General features: G+C 35.2%; 2 protein-coding genes across 2 annotated transcripts; one reads left to right on the top strand and one right to left on the bottom strand.

Moving 5' to 3' along the window:
* The first annotated feature begins 1,517 nt into the window (after window positions 1-1,517).
* LOC141494106 (taste receptor type 2 member 41-like) lies at window positions 1,518-2,459 on the top strand. Its single transcript, XM_074195254.1, has one exon. The coding sequence runs from the start codon at window positions 1,518-1,520 to the stop codon at window positions 2,457-2,459; it is 942 nt and encodes a 313-aa protein (XP_074051355.1).
* An 8,708-nt stretch (window positions 2,460-11,167) lies between these two features.
* Window positions 11,168-12,100, bottom strand: LOC141494105 (olfactory receptor-like protein OLF3). The gene has a single exon (XM_074195253.1). It carries the CDS (start codon window positions 12,098-12,100, stop codon window positions 11,168-11,170), a length of 933 nt encoding a protein of 310 aa, XP_074051354.1.
* Window positions 12,101-12,182: the final 82 nt, after the last annotated feature.

Below are 12,182 nucleotides of genomic sequence, written 5' to 3'. Positions count from 1 at the left end.
TATCCCTTTTCAGTTTTTATTCTTTGCTCATAATTCTGCCCTTTCAGGACAAGTAAAAGAAAAAAAGCAAACTAAACTGCTCTTCAAACATTTAAGAATTGCTATTGTTCCATTTTCTTTTTTCCAGGCTAAAGAAGCCCTGTTACTTAAGCTAATCCTCAAATGGAATGGTTTCTTCATCAGCTTGATGGTCCTTCTCTTTTTTAGCATTCTTCCTAAGTTGTGGCAATGAAAACTGAACAAGATAACTAAAATATTCTCTGACTAGAGTAGAGTGCAATGGGTCTATAAATCTCCCTGATTTGGGGAACTATATTTCTATTAATGAATGTAAAGTCTCATACCTCTTTTGTTTGCTATATCATCTATTGACTCATTGAGTTTGTATTCCACTAACAGTCCACTTACTCTTCATTTTTATGCATTATTGTTTGCTGATCATTTATCTTCTGGACTTTAGGCCACCTTTTATGAATATGCTATTTACTTCCTTTATCCTCCTAGACATTTGGTGGCTTCCAACACCTGAATATTTAAAGGACCTTTCACACATTTATCCCTATTCTAGTTTTCCTGAAATAAATGAATAAACTGGTTGTTATAGTTGATTCTGTTCTTGGTTTCAATCCTCCCAGGATCTATTGAAGTGATGCCTGGTTTCTTCGTGATATTCTCTATGAGGGTCTCTGACAAACTCCAATTGGGCTTCCTTTTAGAAGCTTACACTTTTTTCCATGCTTCCTTTTTTTTCTGGGTAAGTTTGGATTCCTAGTTCATTTTCAAGACTGAGATTATAGACAGGTTTATCATTTGTTCTTATTTTCTTGTTTATTTATCATTAGGTAGAGGCCACTCCTGAAGGAATGTTCATATTTGAAAATCAGCATTTGGTACATATAGTTACAAAAAGATAATTCTTCTTTCTCTTGCCCTTCCTATAATGGAATCCCCATACTCCATATGTTGACAGGTTGCCTGGAGGAATGTTTGTGATTTTGGAGAGTATGGTGGGGAGGCTGTTTGGTTAAATGAAAGAAGCATTAACCCTTAAATGAGAAGATATGAATTCAAACCTCACTTCTGATGCTTAATGCCTATCTAATCTTGAGCAAGTTACAACCCTACTGGCCCTCAATTTTTTCATTCAAAAAATTTGATCATTGAACTAGATGTCCCCTGAAGAGTTTTCATCTGTTGTTCTAGGATAATATGATAGAAACGTTTGACTTCTGTGACAGGAGCCCAGAGAAATTATTTTCATTGATCCAGGCAAGGTATACAAATCACATATAGTTGAAGGAAGCAGTGGTAACTGAAGCTGGTGGAGATTTGCATCCACACAGAGCAACATGGACCTTTCCTCCCTAACCTCACAGGTTTCTCTAATTATACTGTAGCTTGGAGAGAAAGGGCAGAGTATTCATTCTCCCTGCACCTCTCATCAAGCAACAAGGAGCTCCATAAATCAGTGACCAGCAGAGTCTTAAACAAGAACAGTAATTGGAGGAGAGACTGAAATGCTGGGACCATTTATAATCTTTGCTATGGTCTTCTATGTCTTAATGTGCTCTCTGGGGATCATGGCTAATGGCTTCATTGTTGTGGTACTGGGAAGGGAGTGGGTTCGATGCCACCGATTGTCTCCCTGTGACATGATCCTGATGAGTTTGGGCGCTTCCCGCTTCTGCCTGCAGTGGGTTGGAATGATCGAGGATTTTTACTATTTTCTTCACCACCTACAATATCCCATAACCCGCCTGTACTTTGGGATTTACTGGGATTTTCTGAATTCAGCCACATTCTGGTTTGGTTCTTGGCTTGGTATCCTCTTCTGTGTGAAGATTGCGAACTTCACTCACCCCATTTTCCTTTGGCTGAAGTGGAGAGTCCCAGGACTAATGCCCTGGTTCTTACTTAGCTCCCTGTTTATCTGTTTCATTGGCACCTTGCTATTTCTTATAGGAAATATTGCTTTGTACCAAACTTTCTTGCAGGGGACATTCTCTGGGAACATAAGTTTAAATAGTTTTGCTAAGACCCAAGAAATCCACTATTTTCTCCCTTTGAAACTCATTTCTTTGTCTATCCCCTGTTCTATGTTTGTAGTCTCAACAGTTCTGCTGATTACCTCTCTGCGGAGACACTCCTGGAGAATGCAGCGTAGTGCCCACAATACCCAGGATCCTAGTACTCAGGCTCACACAAGAGCTCTGAGGTCTCTGGTCTCCTTCCTCGTGCTTTATGCACTTTCTTTTCTGTCTTTGATCATTGATGTTGCTATGCTTTCTGGCTTTGAGGGTACCTGGTACTGGCCGTGGCAAATTTTGATTTACACAAGCACATCTATTCATCCATTTATCCTTATCCTTGGCAACTCTCAACTAGGAGCTACACTCATGAAGCTTCTTCTTTTGCCAAAAACCTTCTGGAAAGAGAAGGGGACATCATTTCCTGGCTAAGATATACACCATACCAAAGAAAATCTACTGATGACTGGAGCGGAGCATATCCTTTGACATTCAAGTTCTCATCTCACTGAAGTCTGAATGGAACTTAAACATTTTCCTCATTCATTTGTTCCATTCAGATATTCAATTAAATCTCTGATTCCATGAATTTGAGAGTGCCTAACTTCCAGAATGGCCTTATTGATGGCTTTCTATGCCTGTTCATATTCTTGTCTTCCCTTGAGTTCACCACAAGGGATCTCCCCTCGGCATTCTGGAGACTGTCCATTATTCTGACTTTTGGGGATTATCAGTGGAATACTCTGGTTGTCCTGCTGTCACCCTTGTCATCGTGTCTTAATCTCCTAAGAAGAGAAAAAAAGATCATGCAGCTTTCAAAGAACATTTTCTTTCTTTTTGAAATAACCTCATTGACTTTCTTCAAATAGAAAGGTCACCCCTGAGTTGTCAGTCCAAAAACTAAGTATTCAAGAATGTTGCTGATGCTTACTCTGTCATAATGTCTGTATGATGAAACTACTTTATTTTTGTATTCAAAAAAGCTGTTAACATTTTTCTTTGAATGTTATTTTAAACAAATTTACTTCTGGATAAGATCGAAGTTCTTTAAAATGTTAATGTGAGGGGTGGTTAGGTGGCGCAGTGGATAGAGCACCAGCCCTGGAGTCAGGAGTACCTGAGTTCAAATCCGGCCTCAGACACTTAATAATTACCTAGCTCTGTGGCCTTGGGCAACCCCATTGCCTTGCAAAAAATAAAATAAAAATAAAATAAAAAATCTCATTAATGTGAGGAGATCTTGGTAGGGCATTAATAAGGAAGGCAGGCTCTAGGAACCTTGGGTTGTTAAAGGCAAAGTCAGCTATTAGGAAGAAGTCATTGTGAGTAAATTTCATGGAACAGTTTTTTTTTTTATTGAGAGAGAGAGAAACTTTTTTGATATAGACCTGAAAGGATCTTAGAAGTCATTTGTTAGTCTTATCTCTTTATCTTATATGGGAGGAAAATGAAACCAAGAGTAATGAAATTTTTCCAAAGCCAGATAGGTAATGAATTACAGAACTGTGATTTGAATTCAGTTCTTTTGAGTTCAGTTCTTTTCACTAGACAAGGGAGTCCCCAATCTTTTGTTTCTTGACCTTCTTTCAATAATAACCAAAAACTGTATTATCAGTACCAAAGGTAATTTTATATTAGTACTAATTATAACTAAAATGCTAATTTTTATCCTTAAAAACTCAAAATTAAAATATGCATAATATAATTTAAAAGCATACTTTTTTACTTTTATGAATACCAAATGTAAAATTAAAAGTTCTAATTATAAAACAGCTAAAATATTTTATGTGGGATATTCTATAAGAATTGAAAGAAGTAATTCAGTAAGACTTCATATGATTATGATGATCTCCAAGACTTCTGATTGAATTTTTTTATAATTCTGTTGAATATAAATAACATTTAAAAATAAGTGACAAATTGGAAGTTAACAATGTAATAATCATATATTAACTAGAATATTAGATTATATTTATTTGTATAAAGGTTCACAATATTTAGTTCAGTACCAGAAAAACACAATTTTGTCTTGTTCTACCTTAATTTATTATTTCATATTTTGGATTTCAATAAGAATAAAATTCTTGCTCACACAAATAAATGATAGACAACTAAAGGATAATTTTAGAAGTTCTGCTGAGTGATTAAAATTTATTTTATTTTTAGCCAAAAGTTTCTGAGACAATTAGTTTTAAATGGTTGTAATCTAAAATCTATTATGTCAATGCAATTTTCTTTTTATCAACTTCCAATTTATTAGCAGAGAAAAAAGGCATATCAAATAGACTGCCAATCAAATTTATTATAATATTCATGAAAAATTTTTATTGAAAGTCATTTAAAAAATTCACAAGATCACTGATGTCTTTTTTTGATAGGCTGATGCAAAGACATTTTATTTTCATAAAAAAGTTAATGTCACAAAGAATTCAGCATTCCTTTCAGTTCTTTGGTTACAAAATTTTAGTTTTCAATAACATGTTTTTTACTTTATTTTGATCATTAAACATATTTGTATTCTTACCTTGTAATGCTGTGTGGAATTCATTAGTTTTTGAAGCAGCATCTGCTAAGTTTGCCAATTCATATAGCGATACCACTTGATCCCTCATATATTCCCTTAGGTGAAAAGAATGATTGGTAAAGAGAACAACGAGCTCTTTTCTAAATTCACATAGAAGAGTAATAACTTCCCCATAGGAAATCTAGCATCTGTGCATGTTCAAAGTTTATCATGCTTGATGCACATCTCTTTGCATAAAATGGGAAACAATTAAGAATTAGTCTTGATTTTATGAAATTAATTATTTTGAAAGCATCATCTAACATATTTTAAGTTGTGGCATTCTCTCTGATGTTGAAATGTGGTGTGTCTTTACAGTGTGTCTATGATATATTGTGTTAATTTTTTTAATATGCCAAACAATATCCTCAAAGTTTCCCAGTCCTTGATTATGCTCCATGTGTGTAAATTCCACAAGAGGATCTTTTTATTTGTTTTCCTTCAAATTCATTATTATGAATTAGTTAGGTTAAAAATACCTTCCCCAGGTGAATGTCCTATTAATGGATGACAAAATTGCATATTCTTTTATACTTTATCATCTTGCAGCTATCTTACAAATACAGTATGACTAGTCCTTCACAGTCACTAATAGTTTCTTTTTCTTCATATAATTGCTAAGACACTTGACAAATCATAAAGGAACATAAAAGTTTAACAGCTCATTTGTTTCTTAAACAAACATTGAGAAATTCAATTGATAAACATTAAGTGCTCACCATGTATTGGGCATTGTTTAGTATTTACTATTTATTTATTTAGTATTTACTTTTGTTTAGTACTCAAAATTCAAAGAAAGGCAAAAGGCAATCCTTGTTCTCAAGGAGCTCAGAGTCTCAAGAGTAAGATGTTATGAAAACAATTATGTAAAAGCAAGCTATGGAGAGGATAAATTGGAAATAATCAACTGGGGGAAAGACCCTGGAAATGAGAAGGATTCAGAAAGGTTTCCTGGAGAAAGCGAAATTTTAGTTGAAATTTAAAAGAAGTCAGGGAAGTCAGGAGGTGGAGATGAGAAGAGAGAATTCCAGGCAAGGGAAATAGACAGTGAAAATATCTGGATTCTGTACATGCAAGAACTGTCTTATTTAAAGAACACTAACAAGGAGCTGGAGATGATCAGATATCATCCTCGTTCCAACTATAAATGATCCGATTAGTGATCCAGCAGCATTACTCCTGTGACCCTCTGGGCAGCTTCTGAGAAACCAAAAGTCTTTGGGTTCCACCAGAATTATGGTTGCAGAGCTGAGTGGAACAATTCAATCTCTTATTGATGATTAGATCAAGAGACAGGTTAGCTAGATTGTCTTGCAAAGGTATCACCAAAAATCGCCATAATGGAGCATTGTGTTGCCTCACTGATGTGGAATAGTTGGATAAATCGAGAATTTTTTGGAAGATATATGTATAAACCTAATGTCTATATAGTTATTGTCTTGTTAAAATTATTAGAATGTGAACTCCTTGGGAGCAGGGTCTGTGTTTTTTAACTGTATTTATGTCCCCAAAGCTTAATGGGGGGAACAAGTGTTTAATTAAAGTTCATTTAGTGACTGACTTCCTAATGATCTTCCTTATCCAACCAGTTAGTTATTTCTCTCAACACTGTATTATCTGCGAATTTTCTGAGATGTAATCACTGATAAAAATATGAGACAAAACAGGACCAAGTAAGTATGGACCTATGGGGTGCTCTACTAGACATCTCTAGTTACATTGACATTGAATCATAGTGTGGCCATTCAATTATTTCTGAATCCATAAAACTACTATTATCTAGTCCGAATTTCTCCATAAGCATAATTAAAATCCTTTATCACATTCTTTGCTAGAATCTAGATAGATAATATCTATAGCATTATTATCATTTACCAGTTTGGTAAATCTGTAAAAAAATGAAATAGCTGAGTTTGGAAAGGTATGTTCTTGAAGTTATACTGGTTCTTGGTTGGATTAGATCAGCTGTATCAAATTTAAATAGAAATGGGAGTTACTAAATCATACATAAGAATAACTGCAAAATCATATATTAATGATATTTATGTTTTGATGTATTTTTGTTAAATATTTCTCAGTGATATTTTAATCTGTTTGGATGGCACTCAGGAATGTTGTGAGCAACATGGGGTGGCATGTTTGACATCTCTGAACCAGATGATCATTGAGAATTCTTTTATCTCCAAAGCTTATGATTCTTTGAAAACCGCCACTTTCCCTTTTAGGTATTCATTGACCTCTTTAATAATTGGTTTGAGAATAATACATAACTATATATAAAGAGAACCAGAATTCAGTTTCCTCCAATGTGTGACTTTAAGAAAGGACCATGTTGATAGGTCTGATTTTTGACCATTCCCCTCTCTTGGGTTAGTTGTGTAGACACATTAACTCTCATAGACTTATCTCTCTTAAAAGAGCTATCTGGACATATCTATAGGTATGTGTGCCTTGAGTTTATGTTCACGCTAATTTTTTGCAATTCCAATAAATGTTTCAGAGTACAAAAAATGTATTTTCTGAGGAATCTAAGTCAAGGTCTTGGATTCTTTTTTTATGGCCTATGGTCTTGTGGATTCTATTCTTTTCTCTTTTTTTTTGAAAATAAAGGACTGTTCTGATAGTTCCTTGTTCAGTTTCCATGATCTTTAATAATAGTGTCAATAACTCAGAAGTCACGTCTGGATCTAAATGATTAACTGGATAAAAGTTCTTCTCCTCCCTCGCTTAGCCTTAGCCTCCTCATCACATTATCATGGCTTGTTCTTCCCTAGATTCATTTTTTTATACTTTTTTTAAATTCTGAATTTAATGACTATTATAAAGAAAAGTTTAGTGTACAAAATAGAACTTAAAAATAATTACATGTGAACTGGTGAGTCCATAATACACAGAACTTACATATACATATATGAAGATATGAATATGCTTGTATATATGTGAGGATCTTAAAAATACATAGAAATTTAGAGAAAAACACAAAATTGTATATTTCTGTGTATATATAATAAACTTAATAATGTTGCTTTAAAACCTATCCTGAATTCATTTCTGAACCTCCTTCTGCATAAATTTAAGATCCTATTTTTGTTTCCTTTGCTGTTTGGAGGATAGGAGACACTATTGCTTCCACAAATTTAAAAAAACAACAACCTTGTAACAAATAGATATGTTCAAACAGAAGAAAGCCTCGGAATTGCCATTTCTTTATGCACTTTGTGTCTATGACCTCTGTTCAGATTTGCTTAATCATCAATTCTCTGGAATTATTGTTAGTTATTTCATTGATTGGAGTTCTTAAATTGGTTATTTTTTTGCAGCATTGTTTATATTATATGTTTGAGTATTGCAGTGGTTCATAGAAGTCTTCACATGTTTCTCTAAAGCAATTTCATCATTTCTTACAATGAAATATTCTTTTCTAATCATTTAAAATATTTTTTTTAGGAATTTAAAATGTTTTATTCAGCCATTCTTCAGCTGATACTCTTTTTGATTCCAGTTCTCTTCAACAAAAAGAACTGCATGCATATATATATATATATATATATACACATATGATCACATATTCAAATAATTATACAGGTGAATATACACATGTATATTCATATAAACAAGTTTTTCCCCCTTATTTGTTCACTTTGGAGTATAGGCATAGTAGATTAAATAAATGTGTAAAAATATGTATGGTTTTAGATTTTTGGGACAAATTTCCACTTTGCTTTCCAGCATAGTTTAACCATTTCCTAACTCCTCTAAAAATCCACCAGTTTGTTGATTTCACAGCTCCTCCAACAATTATCTTTTTTGTGTTATCTTTGCCAATTTGGTGGCGGTGAAGTAGAACCTCAGAATTGTTTTAATTAGTTTTCTCTATTACTGATTCAGAGCAATTTTTTCCTTATAGCTATTGATTGCTTGTCTAGTTGACATTTTCTAAATTTGGAAAGGATAGGGGCCTGGATTGGTCATGAATGTGATTTCTAGCTAGAGAAAACTGACAGTGCCATTTTTTTTCTTCAAATTTCTTTTGTTCCCAATCTTTCCTTTTTCTTCTCTTCCTGGCACTCCATGACCAAATTTAATCTTCTGAATACTCCAATATCCACATTATCCCAAACCTGACCTTGTCCTGATGTGACAATTATTTGTTTTTTTGTATTTGTTTGTTTTTTGCAAGGCATTGGGGTTAAGGGATTTGCCCAAGGTCACGCTAGGTAATTATTAAGTGTCTGAGGCCACATTTGAACTCAGGTCCTCTTGACTCCAGGGCTGGTGCTCTTAACCACTGTGTAATTTAGCTGCTAACCTTGATGTGACAATTCTCTAGAATTTTTCTCCCCTTTTTAATCTACCTGATTCCTCAGATGTCAGATGTTATTTAAGAAGTACCAAGGAGGGAAACTATCCAATGGAACACAATTATATTGAGGTATGAATTAATGAAAGTTAAAAACATACCCCACAACAAACCTCCCAGGGATTATCTGGTTTTTTTTTAAAAGAGCTCATTAGTCAGATGGATTTTTTTTCAGTGGCAAAATTTCAAATAATATGGAGGAAGATATTTTGAGAGGGTGAAATAGCCTTTTTGTGATCCTTCTTGATAGAAGCATGGGAACAATACTACTTGGGTCATGAGGATTATGAAAAATGTTCAAAGGAACCTCAGAGCATTCATCTCTTCCTCTCAGTCTTCACTCCTCCCTCTTAAAGATGATCTAAGAAATATTTTCTAGATCCCTCATTCTTCCTGATTTTATTTTCTTTTGTTTCTGATTTCCATGTACCTGTAAAATACACACATGTCATATGTTGTCAGCTAGGGGTTCTGGTGGACAAAGTCAGGAAGATGGAGTTTAAATTGTGATACATATCTATTAACACTGAAGGTTACTTCACCTTTCTTAGCTTTAGTTTCCTCATCTGTCAAATGGGGATAATAATAATGCTTACCTTATCAAATTGTTGTAAATATCAAATGAGATGCCCTATATAAAACAATTTTCTAACTTTAAAGTGCTAGGTTTTATTATTGGACTTGGAATTAGAAGAGTTGAAGTACTGATTCTACCACAAATTCTATTTACAACATTTCTCTAAATCTCAATTTCTTCAATTATTTCTAAGGATGGATTAAATCACTTAATGTGCACAAAAGTACATAATGCATTATAAAATTCAATACACAGACAAAGTATTTTTAAAATACTTCAGAGAAGATAAGGATCTAGGAGAACTGAACCTAGGAGAATAGGCACAGTTTTAGAAAATAAACACGGAATCTTTTCAAAATGGTTTTGTCTATTCAATAGGTTGATCTAGATGGTGAAGATGTTTTTAGATAAAGACAAAAGCACTGAAGACTATTCCTAAAATAACCACTAGCCACAACTAGAGGTCTCAGGTTATTATAGCCATGGAATAGGAGTGAAGGTAGGAGATGGAGTCACACATTACCATTTACATGTCTCATACTGACACCAGAAGGAAGAACTCTATTATCTTCTGTTCCCAGGAGATTATCATGAGATGGAAACATCATCATTGAAGGTTGTCTTAGATGGCTGGGATCTTCTTTGTCCTGAATGTTTCTGAGATTCAGGACAAGAATTTGTATTTGTTGTTTTGTGTGTCCATTTCTTTCAACTATACGTTTATTAGACCATCCCAGGAGGCATACTCTAAGAATTTATCTGTTAATTCTATTTTATTGAAATTTCCTCTCTGTTCCTTAAACCTTGATGTCTATTCATCACTGGGTTCTAATATTTGGGAGTAGGGTGTATTCAACAATAAAAATGGTTGCTCATTTATTGGAGAGGCAGTGCGGTACCATGGAAAATATATGGGACTTGAATTTCTGACCTAACTTGGTCTCTTACTTAAGACCTTAGAAAAGGCACTTGACCTTTTTGAACTCAGTTTCTCATCTAAAAATTGGGGCTAATAATATCTGCTTTCTCTACTTCAAAAAGTTGTCTTAAGGATCAAAAGAGATATTTGTATATATATGTATTTATGTAAATATTCCTGCACACACACTTACATATGCAGGTAAACACACATGCATTATAATGCAATATCATTGTCATGGGGCTGTGTATAGGTGTAAAGAGCTATCTCATAGGATGTGAAGACAATAGTGAAGTAGAAGGTAGGAGTCTTAAGGTATTGCACCATCATCTTTGGGTGAATTTGTTATAAAGGAGAATTGCAACAATGTGAGCACAGAAGAGGGATCATGTCTTGCAAAAAAAAAGGTCTTACTACTGACCTGAAAATGGTATGAGATGATAGGAAATAGGAGCATAGCCGTAGAACTGGGAAGGACCTCAAATGTTATTTGGTCCAGCTTCTTCATTTTCCAGCTGAGGAGTCTGATGTATAGTGAAAGGTTAAGCACTTTGTTTAAGGTCACACAAGTAGAGCAAGGTGGGCTCTTTGCCATGATGCCAGACCACTTCTCAAAATATCCAAAGTCAATATTGGCATTCTCCCTCTAAGTACCCACTGTACATATCCCCAAGTATCTTTCCAAATGTCAGCATGATTCCTTATAATCTTTCTCTTTTCCTCAGACTGAACTCTTTCCTATCACTTTTTTCAGTGCAGCTTTCATATCCTTGTTTCTGAGGCTGTAAATTAGGGGATTGAGCATAGGGGTTACCACAGCATAGAATAACACGACCATTTTGTCCTGTTCAGCTGAGGCACTGGCACGGGGCTGCATGTAAGTGAACAGGGCCATCCCATAAGACATGGAAACCACAGTGAGATGGGAGGTGCATGTCCCAAAAGCTTTGCGACGTCCCTCAGAGGAACGAATACGTAGGACAGCTGCTACAATGTGAGCATAGGAGAGGGAAACCAGACAACAGGGCACCAATAGCACTATGATACTAGATACTAAAATAATAATCTGATTAATGGTGATGTCTACACAAGCCAGCCTCACCACAGCCAGGGTCTCACAGGCTACATGGTTCAAGACATTGTGTCCACATGTAGGAAGGCTCATTGTGACTGCTGTCTCTACTGCTGAATTGGCCAGGCCAATGAGCCAGGAGACTATGGCTAGGCCCACATACATTCCTCGCCGCATGACCATGACATATTGCAAAGGGTCACAGACTGCCACGTAGCGGTCATAAGCCATTGCTGCCAATAGTAGAAATTCGATTCCACCCAATGCCAAAGAGAAGAAGAGCTGCGTTGCACATCGAGTATAGGGGATGGTCTTTTTCTCCATGAGAAAATGTGCTAGCATCTGTGGAACCCCACTGGTTGTGTAGCAGATGTCAACGACTGAGAGGTTGCAGAGGAAGAAGTACATGGGGGAGTGCAGTCGAGCATCCAGCCAGATCAGAAGAATAATCAACCCATTGCCCAGTAAAGTCAGTAAATAGATGAATCCAAACAGGACAAAAAGCCCAACTTGAATCTGATGGTCAGTAGAGAGTCCCAGCAAGATGAACTCTTTGATCCAGGTCACATTATCACCCCCCATGGAATAGGGAAGACTAGGCTACCAGAGAAAGAGAAGCAAAAGCAAAATACCCCTTAGAATAACATTTGGGGTTTCTGCTTAA

This window comes from Macrotis lagotis, chromosome 7, assembly GCF_037893015.1.
Source record: "Macrotis lagotis isolate mMagLag1 chromosome 7, bilby.v1.9.chrom.fasta, whole genome shotgun sequence".
In the NCBI taxonomy this organism is placed as follows: Eukaryota; Metazoa; Chordata; class Mammalia; order Peramelemorphia; family Peramelidae; genus Macrotis; species Macrotis lagotis.
Note: the sequence above shows the minus strand (reverse complement) of the source record. Positions and strands in the feature narration are given on the sequence as shown.

Excerpts from the sequence above, each read along its gene's own strand:
- LOC141494106 (XM_074195254.1), top strand. The coding sequence starts at position 1,518 with ATGCTGGGACCATTTATAATCTTTGCTATGGTCTTCTATGTCTTAATG.
- LOC141494105 (XM_074195253.1), bottom strand. The coding sequence starts at position 12,100 with ATGGGGGGTGATAATGTGACCTGGATCAAAGAGTTCATCTTGCTGGGA.